This window comes from Gallus gallus, chromosome 6 (genome assembly GCF_016699485.2).
Source record: "Gallus gallus isolate bGalGal1 chromosome 6, bGalGal1.mat.broiler.GRCg7b, whole genome shotgun sequence".
Classification (NCBI taxonomy): domain Eukaryota; kingdom Metazoa; phylum Chordata; class Aves; order Galliformes; family Phasianidae; genus Gallus; species Gallus gallus.
Window position 1 is genome coordinate 12,278,789 of NC_052537.1, and position 21,735 is coordinate 12,300,523.

General features: G+C 51.1%; 2 protein-coding genes across 2 annotated transcripts; both read right to left on the minus strand.

The window, feature by feature from the left end:
• Positions 1-79: 79 nt before the first annotated feature.
• LOC112532644 (steroidogenic acute regulatory protein, mitochondrial-like) lies at positions 80-2,256 on the minus strand. The gene is made up of 7 exons (XM_040702956.1): positions 2,193-2,256; positions 1,751-1,855; positions 937-1,073; positions 695-853; positions 446-621; positions 254-347; positions 80-181 (listed from the first exon to the last, which is right to left on the minus strand). Exons 1-7 carry the CDS (start codon positions 2,254-2,256, stop codon positions 80-82), a joined length of 837 nt encoding a protein of 278 aa, XP_040558890.1.
• Positions 2,257-6,280: 4,024 nt separating this feature from the next.
• On the minus strand, positions 6,281-15,343 carry MTTPL (microsomal triglyceride transfer protein-like). Its single transcript, NM_001322804.2, has 18 exons — positions 15,256-15,343; positions 14,149-14,330; positions 13,934-14,059; positions 13,457-13,564; positions 13,227-13,343; positions 12,483-12,622; positions 12,131-12,281; positions 11,689-11,846; positions 11,406-11,571; positions 10,889-10,996; positions 10,555-10,767; positions 10,243-10,457; positions 9,754-9,851; positions 8,958-9,079; positions 8,524-8,751; positions 8,218-8,342; positions 7,949-8,119; positions 6,281-6,946 (listed from the first exon to the last, which is right to left on the minus strand). Exons 1-18 carry the CDS (start codon positions 15,320-15,322, stop codon positions 6,796-6,798), a joined length of 2,646 nt encoding a protein of 881 aa, NP_001309733.1. The 5' UTR covers positions 15,323-15,343; the 3' UTR covers positions 6,281-6,795.
• Positions 15,344-21,735: the final 6,392 nt, after the last annotated feature.

Below are 21,735 nucleotides of genomic sequence, written 5' to 3' on the forward strand. Positions count from 1 at the left end.
ATCCTATCCATATGTCCATATAATATACACACAGAAATACAAAGCTACGTCTCCACAAATGAGTAACGGTGTACTGGGGTCAGGGACAGGCGGTGGCAGAGAGGTGCTGGCGGAGGTGCCTGATGAACTCGACCTGGCACTGCGGCAGGACGCGGTTGGTGACTGAGGTGGGGATCCAGCCCTGGGGGAGAGAAATACATGAAGGATGATGGGTGCTAGGACAGCATGGGGGCACCGCCACGGTGCCGCTCACCTTCAGGTCCATGCTGAGCAGCCACGTGACGTGTGTGCAGCTCGGGTCGCCTGGCAGTGGTTGCAGCACGATACAGCTCAGCCGCGTCTCGGCCCTGCAGGACAGGGTGGTTGCGCCACAGAATAGCAGGGCCTGGAGGTGAAGCCTCCCCCCCATAGATCACAAAATGGTGGGCTGTGGGGCCTGTGTTACCTGACGCAGCCCTGCGGTGCGGGTGGCCGCTCGAGGTGGGCAGCGGTGCCCACCAGGTAGATGGCCGCCCGTGTCCTGCTGCAGTGCCGCGTGCTGATGAAGTCCCTGCATCCCACTGGGCTGGCAGCTGTCACCTCATGCGTCACCAGCGTGTCCTTGCCTGGGCGGCGGAGCACCTGCAGAGCACACGCATTGTGTACGGTGGGACTTCAGTGGGTTCCAATGCCCGCCGGGGGTCCTGCTGCCTACCTCCACGCGGCTGAGGCTGGGGTTCCAGCGTGGCATCTCCTCCAGCCGCTCAAACAGCTCACCCTGCAGCCGGCCCACCGGCACCGCCAGCACCGCCTCGGCCCGAAAGACGCGGCCCAGCCCTGGCAGCGCGGTGCTGGACACTGCAGCCCCTGCGTTCTGCCAGGCACGGCACCCACGTCAGGGCTGCACCCCACGCCTCGGTGTGGGGTTTGTGGTGTGCATGGGGTCAGGGCTGTTACCGGCACGGCCTCCGGCTGCCAGCAGTGTGGGTGCTGCAGGATGCTCAATGCTTGCTGCAGGGCCCTTTCTCCCTGGTGGATGTAGGACAGGTCCATGCTGGAGGGCTGCACGTCTGCTTCAGGCTCAGTGCACCTGGCTTCAGGAGTGGGTGGAAATGCAGAGAAGTGTGAAAAATCCACCCCCTCTGCCCAGCTTTGCATACATCTGGAGGGATGGGGTGTGGGTACAGCAGTGCAAGCCAGGTGAATTCACCATGTTTTGGGTCTTCAAGTGAGTCGGTGGGGTCTGCAGCCACAGACATCAAACCAAACCCTGGTACATGGCTGTCACCTCCACTAGACACTCTGGTGGCCTTTACAGTTCATTCACCTTTCAGCATCCCCATCAATGCTGGGGATGCCTTTAAGCTACTGGAGTGATGGAGGGCAGCCCACAGACCAGAATCAGAATCATTCAGGTTGGAAAAGCCCACTCAGGTCACTCAGCCCAACCCCAGTCCACCCCCACCTGACCACTGCCCACGTCCCTCAGTGCCACATCTCCACAGCTCTGCAACACCTCCAGAGATGATGTCTCCACCATCTCCCTGGATAGCCCGTGTCAGTACAGCACCACTCTTTCTGAATACAGATGTTCCCTAGTATCCAACATGAACTTCCTCTGGCACAACTTAAGACCATTATCCCTCATCCTTAAGACAGCTCTGCCCCCCCTAATAATCAGTGCATCTGATGGCTCATCCTTCCCCATTCCTCACTGCAGTGGGGCCGAGGAACACAGTGCCCAAGAGTCAGGGCTGCACGGGCTGCTCACCAGCATCCTTCCCCATGAGCCTCTGGATACAAGGAGGAATTTCAGAAGGCAGGCAGTGTGAGCCTCCCAACTCCTGCATCACCGCAGTGGCTGCTGTCTTCAGGCCTGGGGGAGAGACATGTACTAGTGACCACTGAGGAAGATGTATGCCATAAAAAGCAAAATCATGCACTCATTTGGGCTGAAAACAAGCTGCATTTATATTAGCTGAACCAACCCAGTCACAGCTGAAAACTTCATCCCTTTTACCATTTGCTCTTAGCATCTCTTTGCAGTCCCGCTCAGCATCTTTTAGGACCTTTAGGACCCCGTTAGCATCTCCTGCAGGGCCCTCTGAGCATCTTCTTTTGGATCTCTTTAGCCTCTCCTCCTAGCATCTCCTTTGGAACTTTCATAGCATAGCATCCTTTTTCTAGGGACGTGGGGAGAGAGCAGTGCTTACCGGGCAACTTGCGGAGGTGGTCATGGGCAATGCCACAGCACAGCTTGACGATGGCCTGCAGCATGTCACGGGCTGGGGCTGCCAGCCTGCACGCACACACTGCATCTCCTTTTGCCTTTATAGCAGGCATGAAGGACAGCACCTGATTATAGGAGCGTGCCGCAGATAGGAGCTGGGAATGAAGAGTGCTCAAGGACAAGGCGAGCAGAAGGAGGGGCTGGAAGAAGAGGGTACGTTTTCTTCTGAATGAGCACTCACTGCACTGTGGTTTACTGCGGGTGGCTACAGAAGGGTTGTGGCTGAGATGTGGCATTTCTGTGGTTCCCAGCCTGGATGCTTTACTGGGGATGGTGGCTGCACACCCAGGTTGGCAAAGGCAACCAGTGGCACTTGTGTGGCACTTGAAGATGCTGGAAGCCCTGCTCATTGAAAATCCTGCTTCTTCCTTTGTGAGCTCCTTAGAAGTCACGGTGGTGATGTTGCCATAACTCCTCAAGCCACTGCTTACTATCTCCTCACCTATTTTACTCAGTCCTAATCATTCAGTACAGATCTCTGCTGCTCCCAATGACAGTGGGACCGCTGCAACTCCTGAGCAAAGAGGCCAGGAAGGAACATCTTACGCTGTCCCAAAGCACATCATTCCAGAATGGCTGAGGTTGGCAGGGACCCCAGGAGGTCACCCACTCCAATCCCACTCAAGCAAGGTACCCAGAGCCCTTCCTCTCACAGTCCCCACAGGGATAACTTCATACCACCACCCATCCTGCAGGCACAGCTGTGCCCAGTTACACCTCACAGCTTTCCCACTCAATTCCTGATTGCTGCAGTGGGTACTTGAGTATCCCCACCCACGCTGCTGCTCTCCTACTGCTCTGTGCCTGACAACTGCATGGGAGATTTGGTGAGTGGATTTGCTGTGGAAATGCTGTTATGTTTTTATTTTATTTTTATTTATTACTAGTTGCCTAGGATTGAAAAGCAGTGGATGATAAGAGATCTGCCCCAGCACTTTAAATGTGCAACTGTGAAGGAGTGCCTATCTCCTGTGTGTTGTCTCTCCTCTCACACATATGCTTCTCAGTTTTGTGCACGCTGTCTTTGGCTTAGTTTTGTCTGTGCAGAAAGCTGCAGTAGACGTACAGATAATGTTTTATCGCCCCACTGAGTGAGCGGGGCTGCGCTAGGAAGAGGAAAGTTTATGGATCTAGGCGCTGGTGGTGGGATACGAGCCCAGCCCTTGTATGGCACAGCACAATGATTCTGCCCTGGCACCTCCGTCGGGTTTGGCAGCAGCCGCTGGAGGTCACTGCTGATCTGCAGCTCCACGCATAAGGCTGCTTGGGTAGCTGTGCAGGAGAGGTGCTCCCAGGGGCTCCCCTGGGTTTAGCCTCCTGCCGCGGCCCTGGGAGCTGAGCAGCTGCTGGCAAGAGGGAGCACCTCAAGCAGTAGGGAAAGTTTGGGTTCTGGCACCCTCTGACCTTCCCATCCCCTATTTCTGGATAGGAGTATGCTCTGGGCACCCGTCACTTCTTATTGTGAAGCTTTAGGACGCTCTTGGGAGAGCAGTTGCTCCAGAAGGTGCTCTACAGCAGTCAAGCAAATAGCGCTGAAATATGTGAAATGCACAAATCCCAGTGAGGAGCGGGTGATAATGTGACCCTCCCCATTTTTGCCCTTTCCCCGGGGAGCAAGTGGAGTTCAGAGGAAGATGAGGTTTAGTACTGCCTCTTTCCTTACTCAGCCATTGGCTATCAGCAGCTTGGTAGCAATTGGAGCAGTACAAGGAGATAGGGGCTGCCTCCCCACGGTCACCCAGATCCCCCTGTTCAGAACCGAGGGCAAGACCCAGGTCAGCTTCTTTCTGTGTCCTTGAGGTTGGTTCTGTGCGAGCTTGTCCTGTAACCAGCAGAGCCTTGGTGCATGGGAAGCCCAGTTCTCAAGCCAAGTCTTGGATGGCCTCCAATATCTTTGCAGAAATAGTAAGAGAGGATAAGGCAGCATCCCCTGCCCTGTAGAGACTTTCTGCAGGGCTGCTGTCATCCCTAAAGGTGCTCTGGGGGTTGGTAGGAGCAGAAGGAGCCTTGTGTTCCCATCTCAGCCTCCCTGCAGCATTTAGCTATGCATCTCTGGGGCACCCTGAATACAGAACTAAAAAGCAAATCCCTGGGAAGCATAGCTCTGGGGTGGCTTTGGCTGTGCTGTGCTGGGTGGAAGTGTCTATGGGAACTGCTCTTTGCTTTTATGTCTGGTAATGTTAAGAGTCAAAGAGAAAATATAGAAAAACACATTGCTTTTTTTTCCGTACGTAACCTAAGTGTGTGATATTAGTGCCTTCCAGAAGAAGCAGACAAACCCAGGAGACTGTGCTACTTTAACATCGGGGTCTCCATTCTCACAATCCCAGTGTCCCTCCTTTCTTCCTGAAAAGCACATTTCCTAATAGAAAAAAGGGACTGAGATATTTCAAAGGCGTATTCTTGTCAGGAAGGAATGAAGTGCTGCTTTCCCTGGCAAGCCTCCCTGTAGTATAGGAGAGGTGTTCTGTGTTTGTGCCTGATAACAATCCAACTCGGGAGGAGAATGCAAAACAGAAGAACAATATTTACTTCAAACTAATTGTAATTTTCATAAACTGTCACCAAAAGATCCCAAATATCAAGAGAAAAGGGAAGCTGCTGTATCTCTTTGTTGCTGGAACACTGCCTTCAGCACGTGGAGTTGAGGCAATCCTATCTCCATCTACCGCCCTGAGGAGCAGAGAAGGGGAGCTGCTGTTCAGATGATAAGAAGGGCCAGAGGCTTCTCTGTTAATATGTAAACTTGGGATCAAAAAGAAGACAAGAGGCTCCAGGCAGAAGCCATCACTCAATAGATTGGTTTTGACCCCTCCCGTGCAAGTAAAATGCCTGTCAACTGGTATTGGCTGGCTTCCATAAGGAGGAGGAAAGGGATGGGATGGAGATGTGACCCAGAGTTTGGTTTTTCCACTTTTGATTGAATAGTGTCTGCACTGGGAGATGATCATCCAGCACCAACAGACTGTAGTACTTGGCCAGGCTTTCTGAGAAGACCCTCAGTTTCAGAAAGGACCTCTTCAGCCTCTTGATCTCTTGCCCTTTGCACCACCCAGCATCTATGTTTGCCCCATAAGATGGACTGAACCACCAGTAATTCATTGCAAATACCCACTGGATGGATAATTTCCCAAACGCATTGTCAGCCTGCACCACAGCTTGAACCACATGGTTCCCCAGCTTTGCTGACTTGAGACAAGGTCTGCATGCTACCTATGATAGAGTCAGCGTTTTCTTCCTGTGTCTTCATTGCATGCTGGGAACCCTGGCAATCTCAAAAAGCCTTTCTAGTTCTTCTCTCTTCTATGCCAAAATCCCATGTGAGAGCAGGAGCTGTTGGTGAGGATCAGCATAGTGAGGGGGATATGCGGAGCTGTGACGGATGTGCTGAAGGTAATGAAACATCTCGTGGCTCTTCTCTTCTCCTGCAGCCACTCCCTGCTCCACAGCCCCCACCCCAACTCCTTCTGACCTCCCCTGTTTGTTTCCATTTTTCAGTTCTGCCTTTATCACAGCTCTCCCTGCTTAGAGATGAAGACTGACACTGCTGGTCCATCCTTTAGAGGGTGTTTTCTGTTGGGTAGACTCTCTGTGTTTTAAGCTTCTTGATGTTTCTGTCCAGCTCTCTCTAAGCTTTACGGGTCACGTTTCTTCTTTATCTTCATGCATCAAGCACAAATCTGACCTCACTGAAATCCAAGCTATTCCCTTCCTGGCCTCATCCTTGCTGCCTGCTGTGACACCAGCCATATCCCTGGCAACAGAGTTCAGCTTCCCGGCAGGTACTACAGGACAGATCCGAGCTGTGAGGGAGCTAGGTTGCCTTCATATGCAAATAAATGCAAATGCATTCAATTACACTACAAAGAACATACAGTAATTGGCAACAGGTTATGCAGTGTTTTGTCTTGCTGCGTTATCTCTCCCTGAGGAATATTCTGGGATGAATATCTATATGGCTGCATTAAAAAACTTAAAAAACAAACAAAGGAAAGAAAACTAACTCACACCTCCTCCAGTAATACATTTATTTTCCATGTTCCTGGTCTCTTCGGCAGCCACAAAATTGTGCATTAATGTGGGGTGATGTTATTACACTCCCTTGTGGGCAACTTTCTCCTTGCCAGCTGCAGATGTGTTGTTCCCTTCCAACTGTTTAATAAATGGAAGGAAAACATGTATCAGACTGTAGCATGCTTTTTTTGGGCTATCAGAAACATATTTGCAAAAGAAGGCTGTGTATCACAAGGCTTGTTACATGGATTGCTCTAGCTTCAGGCAATGCCCATGGAGGAGAAGAGTTCAGGTTGAAAGAACTAAAGGGTGCAAAGATCCTAGCCGCAAGCAAGGGGTGCCTCTTGCTGCCCTGCAGCAGTTCCTCCACCTCTTCTGATGCTCTCATTTCATCATTTTTCTTACAGCAATCTGGTTGTGGCAGAGATGGGCAGAGGTTTTGCCAGCTCATGAAGAACCAGGGTGCATGGCAGGCAGGGATGCAGAAGCTCTGTCCCAAATGGTCTCCTCTCCTATGCTCCCTCCTCTGCTGTCAGCAGCAGGTGGCACATCTCAGAGTTGGCCTGGTGCAGGGCAAACTCCTGGGCAGGCACAGTGCCCTGCCGGCCTTTTCGAATAGTGCTGCTTTGGTTCCCAGCAGATGTAGAGATGGTGAAGACCTCTCTGTTGGAGCAAGGGAGAAGCAGGTGGTCAGGAGGCTGTGATGGTGGTGGACGACCTCATCCATCTATCAGGCTATTCACACACCTGTTCACATGCAGGACCTTTATCTCCCATTAATTGCCTCTTGTCCCTAAGAAGTCCTTCTCTTTATCAAGCACACAGTCATAGGATGGTTTGTGCTGGAAGGGACCTTAAAGATCATCAAGTTCCAACCCCCTGCTGTGGGCTGGTTGCCCTCCACCAGATTAAGCTACCCAGGGCCCTATTCAAACTGAACTTGGGCACCTCCATGATGGTTTCAGAGCAAGCATGTGGTTGATCAGACCTTTCCCTGCGCTGCAGGATGAGGGAGAGAGATATGGGGTTTGCTGTCCATCGCACAGATCCCTTGTGTGGATCCCTCACTGGCTGGGTTGCTCCCACCCAGCCTGTGACCAGAAGTGCAGAAGCTGGAGGAGGGTTTGCATGGGGCTCTGTGTGACACGCTGTTATGCCACTGTTCTCACCAAGACCGTCCAATTTCTTTCTGGACAATGTTTTCTTGAATGTAGTGGCTGTATTATTGCCTCATAAGACATTTTCATTATATGCATTAATCCTTATATATGTTAAACCTGTGTTATGCAGCCATGCGTTAAATCTTTGTTATTCTCCTAGCCTCTGTCATCTGCTTTGCGAGTGGATTTCTTTCAACCTCTTTTTTGTGTGTGTACTATGTCATTGGTTCTTGAACCTTTGGTGCCTCCAGTAAAGGCTGTCAGAGGCTGTGATGTTTCAGGAGCGTCCATGAGAAGCATGAGGAAGAATTGCTGCAATGTCTGGAGTTGAGGGATAAATGGCAGGATAAATGGTTCCTACATAAAGCAGATTTAGGACCTCCTGCCTTTGGTGCTGAGGACAGGTATGATCTGCACTTGATGAAGAGCTCCATCAGCCATTGTGTGGGATAAGCACTGACTGGTGCTTCATGGGACCCAACTGCAGCCTGCATCCAGAGCTTACCTATAGGGTACCTGATCCTCCCTCAGCTGCAGGCACATGAGCACAGGGCTACTGGAAAATCTCAGGATGGTGTCGAAGTAGATTGAGGTCTCTGCCTCTGTCTGGCTCCTCAGGGTGGTATGGAGGAAAGGGGTGTCCAATTCTGCCTGGAAATCAATGGTGAGGCTTCCCCTGCAAGAAGGGAGTGTGCGGGTCTGGCACTGAGCTCTGGGCACTGGACAACTCCACAAACCCTTATCCTGGGTGGTGGGATCCCTGGACCTGCTCACCTGGTGTCGACACTGGTCTTCAGTTCCTGCTCCCAGATGTTCACATCCACGTTGGCTGAGATATCAAGCCCGAGTCCACCCTGGAGTTTGACCACTGCCTGGAGACCAGACTGCAGAGGGATGACCTGGGAGATGGAGAGCGTTTTACAACCCCCCAGGGACCTGTGGCAGTGCCACCCCAAGCTGAGATGTATAGCCACAATGAACAAGTATCAACCAGAAGGTTTTAGGTGTGGGATTCCCTGGGTGTTACCATGGACCTGCCTTGAGGCCAGTATGGGGAAAGACAGTTCATCCCACCAGTACCTGGTGATGGTCCATCAGCAGGAGGTTCCCTTTGACCACGCTTGTGGGTTCCCCACTGCTCAGCAGAACCTTGGCCATTAGGTCTGTATATCCCTTGAAGAAGATGATGGGCCGCAACTGGACATCAAAGAAGATGGCAGACATCCCAGCCGTGAGCTCTGGCCCCTCTTCCCCTTCCAAGGTGTTTTCTCCCAGCATAGACTCCATCCCTTGTGCTTCTATAGTGACCTAAACCATAGAAATGGAGACATGAGCTGCAAAGAGCATGACTGAGGGGTCCATTTCAGGCACCGGGATGCTATTTGAGCTGCTACCCTTGGCCAACCCTTTTGGGTAGGCTCTCTTGTTCAGAACATGGCTACACGTCAGTGTCTTCTGCAGTGGTGAGGTCTTCTGGGTAGGGTGGTGAAGCCAAACCCATTGCTGTCTCTCACCTGAGCCGCACGAAGATGCCAGTCTTGGCTGAGCAGCGAGAAGTCGGAGACACTCTTTCTCAGGAACCCACCCTCCAAAAACAGCAGGTCCAGCCCGAAGGTGGAGAGCAGTTCCTTGGTGGCTGAAAGACAGAGCTACCTGATGAAGCTAAGTTATTCAGAGAGGAAATCTCTGTGCCACCTCCTTACATTCTGGTGATAAGCAAGGAATGTGGCAGTGCAGTGTTTTTCTTGCAGGTGTCAGATGTTTTACCTCCACGTATCCCCTACAAGGCTAGGCTGAGATCATTTGAAATGGGGGCCAAAAGGTGAAGATTTAAATAGGTATTTAGCAAGCATGGATTGCTACAGTCTCTCTGAAGTTTGGTGATTTTTTTTTTTTAATCTCAGTACAAGAGAGCTTATTAAAAGCTTAGTAGAAGAACTTATTAAAAATACCAAAGGAACTGAGGAATGAGGCTAAATATTTTGACTTATCAGGGAGAAAACTAACTCCCACTTACAGCCTACTCTTGGCTTCCTTTCCAACTGAAGTTCCTCTTTCAAATCAGCAGAATATGGGAAAAGTATGTGGTGTGCTCTAACCCACTTTCAGCTCAAAGCATGGGGCATCAGAGGGAGGCAAACATCTGGTGGTGGCAATCGGCCAACTTTGGATGGTGCTGGAGACTGCTCAACCCAAGATTTTGGGGGTGTTTCCTGAAAGCTGAGGCCTCTCTGCTGCAGCCTGCTCTTCCCCACCAGCCCTCCTTTGCTTCTTCAGGGGACCGTGGGGCCAGTGTCCCTGTGATGTCACCTGTCAGAGGTCCTGAGAAGGAGGAGGAGATGCCAGCTTTCGAAAAGTGGTTGTAGTTGTTTATCCGAGGGTCTCTCATGATGTCACTCATTATCTTCCTGGAAGCAAGAGAGATGTGGTATGTAAAGATTGGGGGGGGGGGGAAATGTGAATGAACTGTACAAAGAAAAGAAGGAAATACAAATTTCAGAGCTATTTGCTGACAATGCAAGCAAAGAAGGAAATGAGCAGTCAGGCTATCCTGGAATTCCCCTCTCCTCTATAAATTAGGATAAACCATCTGAATATTTTTGTGCAGCTTCTGCTTAGCTCTGAAAACTGTTAGTGCTGGCCTGTTCTGTGCAGATAGGGAGATTAATGTGGTTACACAGCGTGTGCTGCACCACAAGCCACAGTGTTAGCCTCCAAGGACTGCTGAAAACATAAGCCTGGGTCTGCAGCTCAAAAGCCACAGCTGAAGTGTTGGGAAGGACAAAAAGCAAAACCCACCTTGCTGGGTGGTGGTTGGCATGCAGGCTGCTCTGCACCTTCAGTAACAGGAACGTTGCTGCTTCTGTTCCCAGATGGTGAGCGGCCAGCAGGATGTTGATGACATCCATGGACAAGGGTGTGTTATCCAAGAGGATTTCTGCAGCGGCCAAGCGGCATGTTTTCTCGTAGCTCTTCCTCTTCTCGTGGAAGATCCTCCTCATTGCTCTTTTCACCTGACGCGAGAGGGCAGTTTGAGGGATGATATCAGTGTGCTGGTATGCAAATGGTGGCAAGGACCCCAGTGGGAAGAGGAGTTTGTATGTTGGGTACCTCGCTGGTGATGTGCCAGGCACGGAATTGCCGCAGGGCGCTGATGGCTGCAGCTGCCACGGCGGTGGGACCTTTCTCTGCGTGCTCCAGGAGGGTGGGGATGGTGCTGGGGAGCTGCGCATTCCCCAGGGCCAGAAGGTGGATGACTGCCTCGTGCTCCTTCTCGGCACTTCTCAGCCCTGTTAGGATGGTTTCCATGCCGTGTTTCACCTCCTGATTGGGTTTGGCAAAGAGAGCAGAAGCCAAGGAGAGTGAGGTGAGGGTGAGGAGGAGTTTTGGGAACCCCAAAGGAGCTGAAAGGCCGAGGAACCTGAACTGGGTTTGCAGGGCTCACCTGCAGTCCGCACAGCTGCTGCTGGCACAGCTTTCCAACCAGAGAGCCCAGGGCCACCATCCCTGTGTCCCGGACCTCGGGTGCCATCTGCTTCCCATCCAGCTTGTCCTGGGCAGAGCAAGGGGTATTATGAAATGGGAGAAAATGTTTCAGCTGTTATTTCAAAGCATTTATCAGAAAGGTAAGGAGAAACTGGTTCTTACCTGCCTTCAAGGGGGGCAATGCATGGATTGACGGGCTAAAAATTTTTCAGTAGCTCTAATTATGCTTTTAACATTTGTAATGCATTGATATAAAACACCTTCTGCTGAACACTTACCCTTCTGAGGAGCACTACTCTCTTTGGCAGTGTCCCATTAAAAGCATGTAAAATAATCACATAAATAGGAAGGTCTGAAAATTGTACATTGTGCCTGTAGTGGGAGGCTTTGCCAGGAAGGCTACGAGAGCAGATTGGTGGGGTGAGCAAGATCTAAAGATGGGCTCAAGCCTCTCTGGAGGGAATGTCCCCACCTACCAGCACCAAACGCAGCAGCTCTTTTGTAGGTCGGGGAGAGAAGGCTGCTGCATAGAGGAACGTCTCCAGTAGGGACCCGGGCTCCTTGCTGAAATCCAGGAAGTCTGAGAGAGCTGCCAAGGCTGGCACCGACTGCGCGGCCACCGCTGCCTCCACCACAAAGGGTCTGGGGCAAGAGGAGTGAGATCAGTGGTGTCATCAATGATCCTACGTGCCATGGTCCTACACAGTATTTACTGCTGCGGAAAGCCCCTTTTGGAGGGCTAGCTATGGGGAGCCTCACAGCATCTTCTCAGGTGCTCTCTTCAGCAGCTGCAGCACATCTCTCTTCTTGGCACTGCGCAGCATCTGGATGAACCTCTGGAACTGCCACGTAGTTGCAGCCTTTGAGATGTCCATTTTGGCTTGCTGGCTATCAAAGGTCTTCAGATAGGCCGTCAGCTGGAAGGACAGTGTTTGGTGGAGTTCAGCCACTTTCTTTTACATCCTGAATTACGGGATCATGATTATACTTCAGGAAATATTTAGGAGTGGAAGTGGCCTTATGGGATGTATGGGTCCTTGTCAGGGTGACTGGTGGTGGAACTATTTCCTGAGCTCAGGCCTGGGATGTGTTTAAACAGACTGGATGTGCTAGCTGTGCATGATATCAGTGGTTTGACCCCAAATCCAACAGCCAGGGGGTGAACACATGGGGGCTTATGGGGATGCACAGAGCCACCGACCGAAGGGCAGTGGGTGCAGCCCCTCCTGAAGGGCAGGCTGGCTATGGCCAGGGGCTGGTGCTGTCCCTCTATGCTAGCCAGCACGTTCTCAAGGCTCTCTTCAGCTGCCACTGCAGGACTGGGCGTTGAAGACACCAGCTTGAGCTCCTGCCTGTTGAGGGAGAGGAAACCATTGAGAGGTACTTCATCCTTCACACCCTTGTTTGGAGGATGGAGGTTTGAAGAAGAAGATGCAGGCTGAGAGCTATCAAGAGGTGTTTGATGTGGCCTCCATGAAGAGAACAGCTTTATCTCTATAGATGTCCATTCATCACATGCCCAATTAGGGAACTTGTATGGCAACATCACTCACCTTGAGCTGATTTTGACACCAGTGGTGGACCTCAAGACTAGGGACAGCATGTGGCTCTCCTCTGCCAGCACCGACTGCAGCAGGCTGTCCTTCACCACATACAGGCTTCTGCTGGAGGGCTGCCACTGGATGCCAAACATCTGTGAAAAGGGAAAACAAGAAGGAAAGAAGATCAACCTTTCCTCTCAGTCTCCCTGGTAGAATTATCTCCCAGGCTTCTCCCACACTTTTGAGCTGCTGGACAAGCTCCCATTGAGGCATTGTTGAGGAGAGGTAGCCATTTCATGGCTTCCAGTTTCCCTTCACAGATGTAACCTCTTGTTCTGGATGGAACCCTTTTTCCAACAAATGCTCTGTGCAGAACTTATTTTCTGGAGTAAGTTTGCCATATTTCGCATCCCAGAAAGCTTTGTTTATATGAACACTTGGTGTTTGCCAGGTGTCAAGACCTCCCCAAACCTCACGAGGAATCTTAGTGGCAATGTGTTTTTTTTTTGTTTTTTTTTTTTTTTTAACACAGAGTTTAATACAATGTAGGAAAAAAATCAAGAACAAAACACAAGGCCCATTCATTTTAAACAGGGCAGAAATAGCTGCATGGAGATCTGCAGTTTCCCATCTTTATGCTGGGGTCTAAGAGCTGGAGCCTTGTCAGAGTCATTCTGCTGGGAGATTTTCGGGGGGGGGACCTCCCTGATATGCTAGCCATAAGCTGAGCCACCACCACCAGAGAAATGGACTTGCTTTGTTCGGAGAGGCATATCCCATTTTTGGCTTTGTGCAGCTGAGGAGATCTTTTGTCTTTACAATGGAGTGGTTGGACACGGTGTATGTGACCTGGCAGCTCCCAGAGGCGTCTTCCTGAAACACAGATAAACCCCGTCTGGCAGAAATGCTGGTGGATGTTTTTCCTTCATCCAGGGGAGGATGATTTGGGAAATGTGCTCATTCTTCTTGTTGTTTACCACCCCTACCTCCACGATGGTGCTGGCGTGGGGCTGGAGCTGGAGCAGGCTGACAACACCTCGCTTCAGGTTGGTGATCAGGGTGCCTTCTGTTTCATCCCCATGCAGGGCTTTGATCTGGGAGGGAGAGACCTGACATCAGGCTGTGGGAATGGCTCTCCTTGTGGAAAGGCATCTCCTCTGCAGCCCAAGCAATGCCCTGATGATTTCATTATTTCACTCCTCAGTGGGTTTTATGGAGATGTGCCTACAAGTTTTCCTCTTTTTTTAAAAATATTTCCCAAGTCTTAGAGGAGAAGGTCAGAGTAGAGTTCACATCCCACCAGTGGGACCATTTAGGAGGATAGGGTGACACTGGACCACAACAGCTCTGTGCTGCTGCACCTGCCACCTTGTTCATCCCCTTGTGACCTGATGGGAATACAGAGCCAGGAGCTCCAGTGGGCTCCATAGCCAAGAAAGTCTTGCAGAAGACCTCCAACTGACCTTCCCGCTGCTCCAGGAGATGAAAACTGGCTTTTGGAGTTCTGACTGCACCTCCTCATTCAGTGCAATGTCCATGGGAGGACCTTCAGGACCCTCAGGCTTCTGCTGGGCTTTCAGGTCTTGGATCTATGACAGCAAAAGGCAAGGACATCTGCTGTGAAGCTGCTGTGCATTTTTATGGGGGAAAGGGAATGCAGCATCACTGCTTGCCATACCTGCACCTGGAGCAGCTCATCCCCGCTGGGGTCCCTGTGGAGCTGACGAATCCTGACCACAGCCTGTGCCTGCAGCCACCCCCCAGACGGGGACAGGCCAGCCACGGGGCCCAGCTGCATGGCCAGGGCATAGTGGTACTGGTACAGCATGCCCGGCTGGAAGGAAAGCACCCATGGGCTGCCTGGGGACAGGGGCAAGCGTCAGGGGGATGCAGCCATGGGCACCGGTTCCCCTGCTCCTCACACACTGGACTCCAGGGATGCTCGTGAGCTGCACTGGGTTCTTCTCGCGTTCCAAATTTCCAGGGTCAACACAGAAAGCTACTCCTGGTATGCTCTGCTACACCTGTGCTGTCTTTCCCTGCTTTCCCAGTTCAGTAGTACAGGTGGGTAAGGGAAATGTGGGTGTCCTCAGGGTGGCAGCTGGTTCCTGGCTCTATTTCCACTTTTCCTCGTAAACCACAGCTAGAGCAGGGGGCACTACTTAGGGACTTCAGGGCTTTTGGCAAATCCCATAGAAACACACTTTAATCCTGAAGAGGACTTTTCTAAGGATGCCTGTGACCGGGAGAGATGTTTTGTAGGGGCTTTTCAGCTGTGCACGTTCATTAAAGCAAAGGGCATTAATTTGGGGGCAGCACTTGCATGTTAACTTTTTGTTTCTGGGAGGAGAGAAGAGGCTGTACTCCTCATATCTTATGTTTTCCCTTTTTCCTCTCCTGAGCAGATAAGTAGCTGTACAGACCCACTAATTCTTAATTAAATCACTGACCTTGTAATAGGGTGAAATGAAGCTGTGGGGCAGTGTTGGGCCAAATCCCCTCTTTGCATTATACTGATTTGCTCATATTTACTTGCAGTCACCACTCTTGTCCCTACACACGTACAATTTGGGGCGAGCAGCACCTTTGCAATGACATGTTTGGTCTGCTCACTTTTCTAAAACCACTGTAAACTCTCCTGCAAATCTGATCTTACTTATTGAGCTTTGGCTTTCCCCTTTCCCCCTGGGGAGAACCTCTGCCATCCCCAAATTTTGCCATCCCTCTCCATCCGGGGTCATTTGCAGGGTCCATTGACATGGACCCTCCGCGTGACGCCCCTTACCTTTGGCTGTGCTCAGAAAGGAGCAGCAGAGCAGACAGATGTAGCCCCAAAGTGCCCACTGCCCCATGCTGGGCTCCGGGAGGTGGGGAAGGGAGACAGGACAGGACCTGACCTTCTCTCCCTGTCCTCATGCCACACACCCAAGGAAAAGCAAATAATTAAACCTCTGCACCAACCCCCAGCAGCAGGGGGTTTGGAAATCAGCTAAGCTTTGCCAAAGGGCAGCAGCAGGGTGGGGGGAAGCTGCGAGAAGCATTTAGTGTGGAGGGAAGCCCCTTGGTTAGCATGCACTGGCATAGTGTCCTGCTTGTTCTTCCGAGGGTCCTCCCACAACCAGCAGAGCAAGGGAGGCATCTCTGGAGGACACTACCTGCTGCCTATCCCGGATACTGCTGCATGGTGATGTTAATCTCCCTCTAATGGCATTTATTTAACTCCATCAGTATGCAGAAAATCTAATTCCCAGCTTTGATGTGTGACTTTGAAGTGAATCCTTCTCTCTGCCAAGCAGCTCCATCCGGCGCTGCGACAGCTCCTGACCCTGAAGGCCAGTCTGGAAACTATTGTGTGGCAGTAGTGAGGACAGAACTGGGACAAGAGCCCCAGCCTGGCTGTCCCCACCCTTCTGGCCAGCAGGGAGCCCACCTGTGGGTCCTGCGGATCCCTGATCTGTTGGCAGAGCAGTGTAGCATGCATGGGCACGGCGACTGGGTCACTGTGCCCCTGGCCGCATGTCTGCCAACATGTGACACCAGGTGTACTTTGGCCACAGCAGTCATCATGCCCAAGGCTGAGCTCAGATGTAAGCAGGTTGGAGGTAGAACGATGACTGAATTGAGGTACCTCCGTTGCACGGTGCTGGCATGACTCTGTGCTCCCCACGTGCACCTCTAGAAAGTGGCAGGGAATGTTCCTGGTACAGATTCTCACCAGAAATGCTCCTGGGAAGTGGTGAGACCCAAGCTCTCCTCACCCTAAGACTACCGGTTTTTAGGGGTCACCCAGGTGCAGGTGGGAGAGAGGAGAGAAAGGCTACCTAAGGGCAGCCTATAGAAGCTCTGAGTCAACAGTAAGTCTTGCTGTGGACCAGAATCTCATGAGAACAGATCTGTCCGCCAGCTCAAGGAGTGAGAGATGATTGTGTCAAACCAGTTCTTGGTTTGGCTCTGGTCCCTCTGTTTCCCTTGCTGGGAGCACAGGCTTTGAGCGCTGTGTTGCCGGGGAAGGGCTCACAGGGCTTTGAGATAAGTCTGTGCATGATGAGGGAACATGTGAGCACATTTGGGATGGGAGAGCTGGTCTCTGAGGACATGGGAATCCTAGTGGTTATTCCAGCACTGAGCCATGTGGCCTGACTGCTCTTTGTGTTGGCCCATGGCTTTCCCACCCAGACTCCTACAGTACTATGGGTGAAAATGGGGATGGCCAAGCCCTGGTGCTGCACCACCTGGCCAGGATGTCCTGGAGAGCAGATCCCATAGGGGGTCACTATTTGGTGCTCATCTATATGGGGTCTAGATGAAGAGACCTGGTGGCCACTGATTTGCCTAGGAACACCCCACCCATGGGAACTATTTGCCCAGGAGGACCCTCAGGGCCAGGTGTGCCCAGGGCAAAGCTGAGAGTACTGATGGGCTTTTGGGGCCCTGAACAGCCTCCTTAGGGCCTTCACCAGCCCCTAGGCACCAGAGCACATGTAAGCCTGGCATCCAGGTGGGCTGGGTTTCTCACCCTGTTCTGTAGACTTGGTTGATGTTCTGTCTGCCCCATCTCTGTGGCCCTGGGGTGCACCCAGACCTGCTTTGTGCCCCTGGGGAGCATTGGTGGAGCCTCTTGCAAGCACTCAGCTCATCTGGTTTAGGACTGACCTGCCCTAGATCACCCCAGCCATCCCTGCTTCTCCTCATGGTTGAGTTGTGCTGCCTGGGGCAATGGGTCCCCCAGGAAGCTGTGGTTATTCCCAAAGTATCCACCTCCTGCTTCTCCACACTGCAGGTCCCTGAGGTAGGTGAGACATGCCCTGTGGCTTTCTGTTGCAAGGTTGTTTTATGTTGGGCACCTGGGTCTGACTGTAGGAAACTTTTATTTTTCTTCAAGATGATAACGCTTTCTTGAAGTCCTTGAGGTGTGATAACATTTGGTAAAAATCAACAGGGCAAATGCTTCCCCCTGCCATGCCTGTGGCCCATTCTGAGTAACTTCAGACAGTGCTGGTCATGAGCAGAGGCTGCAGTTTGCCGGTGTGGGTGGACAATGTATCATTAGCTGACTCGCTCTGTTAAAGAGAAACTGTTCTTGACAGACAAGGTCTGTTTTACATCTTTAGGCCACAGTACACCTTTCCAGCTCCAGGAGCTGGTGGCCACATCTTACCCCAGCTGATGGCAGAGGAGCAGATGTCTCTCCAGTGAGGGCTGCTGGAAGATCTTCCACTCTGTGGGTGCTTCTCTGGGGGTCATTCGTAGCCTCAGGTCCTGAGATCTGATGAGGAGATGCTGGTGTTGGGCTTGCAGAGGTAGGAGTAGCCAGAGGACACGAACATGCACCAACATGATGCTTTTCAACTCTTATTTAGCCATCAATTTTTCAATGTGTGCAGTATCATCAGCAATGTCCTTGTTTGCATGCTGGGATGTAATTACCAGATTACCCTTTGTGTTGGGCATCCAATTACTTTGCTGAGCATCCCGATGTCGAAAGCGAGATGTTTTATTTACCAGTGTGGCTGGAGCTGGCTGGCTATGGGAGGAATGGCTATGGCCATTCCACAGGCAGAAGGGGATCCTGGGGGCTCTGACACGTGTGTTGTGGTGCTTGCCCACCTGCTGCTGTGCTCTGAGGCTGGATGTGGCTCCGGGAGGGCCAGACCTTGCCTTGAGTTGTAGTGGCTCTTGAAAAGACCTGAGTGCAGCCGAGGAAGCTCCTCCTCTTCTCCTTTTAGAACTGATGTGTAACTTGTGAGGCGCTGAGCCAACTCCCGCTGCATTTTACTTACATTTTTACAATTAAACAAGTGGTTGATAAGATTGACGAGGAAGATACGGCTTAGGAGCCTGTTAGACAGAAACCTCTGATCTCTATGGATGATTTACAGAACAGTAGGCTACAAAGACTCTCCAGTGTGAGATTAATCAATAGCAACACGCTCACTGACATGTCACTTCTTACAAGCGATTCATCATTCATTTAAATGCAGGAGCTACAGTGTCTGTTAGATCCTCAGCCGAGTGCTGGAGAGTATTCCTGTCTGATTTCTTTTCCCTGGTTCTTCCAACAAGAGCAATCAATCACATTTAAGGAAGTGTTTTTCCTCTGTGATCATCTGTTGTTTATGGGGAAGCAGTATCCAGGGGCCTTAATTATTTAATCCTTGTTGCCTTCTTCCCCCACATGTGAGGTCTGGGTGCTGTGCTGGGGAATGGAGCCAATACCTTTTCTGGGCTGCACGCTGGGATTTTTTTCTTAATGAAAGGCCAATACTGGAGAGTCAGCTCCCCCTATGGTCAGCAGAGGGAGGGACACCTCCCTTCCTTCAGGGGCTCTTCAGGAGGGAAGAGTCGGGTTTTCCATCTTGTAGGTGTAAATTAAGACTTCCATCTTCTGAAAGCTGCGGTGTTAAGTCCCGCTCCGGGTGATAGTCTCTCAAGTGCACGAGCTGGGAACTGAACCATGACCCTGGGCTAATACACGCTGTGTGACAAAAGGTGTGAAAGCATTTGCAAATGAACAAAATCAGCTCCCCCATGGGGAGCAGCTTGCTGTGATTCGACTTTGGAAGGGGACCAGAAGTGCTACAGCACATCTGTGCAGCAAATCCAACGGCTGCAGATGTGGCTGTGTCATAGGAACCAGGCCCTCGTGATGCTTGGAGAAATCAATGGGAAACTAATAGCCACACTGCAGGAACAGCAGTTTGAAATGGGAGGTGTTACCACCGCTTTGAGCCCAGGACCACAAAGTTCTTGTTGCAGCAACCCCAATCTGCTTGGAAAGGTGCCTCTGGCCTCTACCTTGGCCTTGGCAAGCATCGTGTTTTCCCAGCTCAAACAGCTGCTCCTGGGAAGAATCAGAGGCTGTCTCGGTTGTGGTCAGCTTGTCTGGTCACAGCTTGTACTGCCTTCTAGCCTGGGCTCAGCTTATTCTACTGGCAGAGTGGTAAGTCTTGTCCAATTATATTAACACTTACTGAGCTAATTCAATCCAAAGGTGGAACGGTTGCCATCACACTGGGAGCTGTCGTCTCATTGATTTTGCAGGTCAGCTTTATTTTTATGGTCTATTTTACCACTTCCAAGAGCATCGCTCGCTAGCATCACCCCAGAAAGTATTTATCCTCTAGCATGACAGCATGCAGTTTGAACAGCTGGCCGAAGGCAGTGCAGAAGGATGGATGTGGTAACTCGTGGCACTGCTCCAAAGAGGGCTGGCTCCTGGTGCTCAGGGTGGTGAAACACTGCCGCAGTGCTTGTGCAAGCACCGGTGGCTGGAGGTCAGCTCAAAGCACAGGAACCTCTGCTCTGATGCACCTTGGCACATTTTGTTTGTGCAGCGCAATTAAGATCTCCTTTGCATCACAACCCATACATTTCCCACTGCAGTGTGAGCCAATTGCCACTGGGCCATGCAGGACGCAGCTCAGATATGGCTGCTGGTGGCAGAACAAAGGATGTTGAACTGCATTCTTCACTGCTGCCTCAAATGGGTGTCAGGAGCAAGGCAGATCTGTTAAGCAACCAAAAAGCTCCCGAGTTTGGATGGGAACTTTTCAGCTTCCTGCACACAGAGCATGCTTGATAAGAAAGGACAGCACTGTGGTACCTGAGTGCATCTGAGAATGCCAAGGGCTGCCTCCTAGCAGCAGCGTGACCTTTAATTTTTTTGGCACCTCTCCATGTATGTCTGGAGGCTTTCCTGAGGCAGTTGAGGCTGGGCTCGATGCTGACACTGCACGCACACAAATGCTCCAGGAACACAGTGCTCACACTGCTGCCACTGGGTTCAGCCCGTTCTTTTGTGCCGCCTGCCTTTATACACCGAGAGCCTTTAGAAAGAAGAAAATGAGGCTGGAAGAGGGCAATGGGCAGACCTACAGGTCCTGGAGGGATGAGAAGTGGAGGTGGCTGGATAAAAAAAAGGGAGAGAAAAAAAATCCAGTGGATGTTTTTTTTCCTATTCTGAAGAACTGCTGATGGTTGTCTGCTCTGCTGTTTCCTGATTTTGAGATGTAATCCTCAAGTGAAGTCATTTCTTCATTTCTGGGGGGAAAATGCTGAAAATGGACATTCTTTAAACTTCTGTATGGTTGCAATGAAGCCCGAGTTTTGTGTTTCTTACTTAGTGCATACAGAATGCATAATGTGAATCCAAGCACTCATATTTCAGCACTTGGAGTAGCTTCTGTGTCCCCGACTAACTGGAAACAAGAAATGTGGTGATTCTTAATCCTACCAATTCCAGTGGAATTTTCTATAAGATGAGAACCAATGCTGTCTGCCAGGTCAGAATGCCTTGTGGTATTTTGAGGAGCAGAGCCCATATATGAACAATATAAGGTTGCATCCACTGAGATTCCGGGAAAGGAATTCTGCTGGTGTAGAACGTAGCCACCCTGCTGGACCTGCTTTACTTACAAATCAAGCAAATCAGCTGCATGATTTTAGGTTAAACCAGACATAACGTTTTCTGTGTAAACCCACATTAAGCTTTCTGTGTAAACCCACATTAAGCTTTCTGCGCAAGGGTCCTTCAAGTCCATTTACCCTGCTTATTTTCAAAGCAGCTCTTCATGTTGATAGGATCATACATTGTTCTGCCCCATAACAAGGGCATTAGGGACATGGAGGGGGGAACAAGCTCCTTGGAAACCAGCTCCAGGCTCCCCTTTGTGCCATAGCTCCGTCCCCTCACTTCCATAACACCTGCAATCACACCTACACATCAGGGCTTTATTTTGGCCCCACTTTTCTCACGCTGAAGGGCTACTGCAGGACCTCAGCTCTCCAGTTCCCACCAGCCTTCCCCCAGCTCTTGGCCAACCTCTGTCCATTTCGCAGAGCTGTATAATGGCTTGGGTTGGAAGGGACCCTGAAGCCCTTCCAGCTCCAACCCCTGCCGTGGGCTGATTGCCCCCACCAGCTCAGGCTGCCCACGGCCCCATCTGACTTGTCGTATGTCCTCGTGCCACTGTTGTCCCTTCCCCAGCACCTCTTCTTCCCCACCCATGGGTTTATAGCCAGATTTAATACTCCTTTCTACCTGCGTTCAGCTCTGTTTCCTGGCATGATGCGAGGATGCGTGTAAGGCTGGGCACCTGTGGTGATGCATCCTAAGAGGGTTTGTTCCTAATTTGTGCTTTAAGGAACAAATAAGACTTCCTCTCACCCCCTTGAGAGTAAAACACTATCAGACTTCTTTTAAAAGCAGAGATTGCTTTCCAAGCTCTGATGCTTTCTGCAAGTCAAGAGGGCGGCAGCGCCGCTC

What these genes read in the sequence shown, in the direction of transcription:
- LOC112532644 (XM_040702956.1), bottom strand. Translation starts at nt 2,256, where the DNA reads ATGCTGCAGGCCATCGTCAAGCTGTGCTGTGGCATTGCCCATGACCAC. An exon ending in GGCAGCCGGAGGCCGTGCCG is followed by an intron (nt 854 to 936) that starts GTAACAGCCCTG and finishes CGTGCCTGGCAG; the next exon opens with AACGCAGGGGCTGCAGTGTC. An exon ending in GCACCGCAGGGCTGCGTCAG is followed by an intron (nt 348 to 445) that starts GTAACACAGGCC and finishes CCTGTCCTGCAG; the next exon opens with GGCCGAGACGCGGCTGAGCT.
- MTTPL (NM_001322804.2), bottom strand. Translation starts at nt 15,322, where the DNA reads ATGGGGCAGTGGGCACTTTGGGGCTACATCTGTCTGCTCTGCTGCTCC. An exon ending in ACGCCAGCACCATCGTGGAG is followed by an intron (nt 13,344 to 13,456) that starts GTAGGGGTGGTA and finishes TCTGTGTTTCAG; the next exon opens with GAAGACGCCTCTGGGAGCTG. An exon ending in GCCAACCACCACCCAGCAAG is followed by an intron (nt 9,852 to 10,242) that starts GTGGGTTTTGCT and finishes TCTTGCTTCCAG; the next exon opens with GAAGATAATGAGTGACATCA.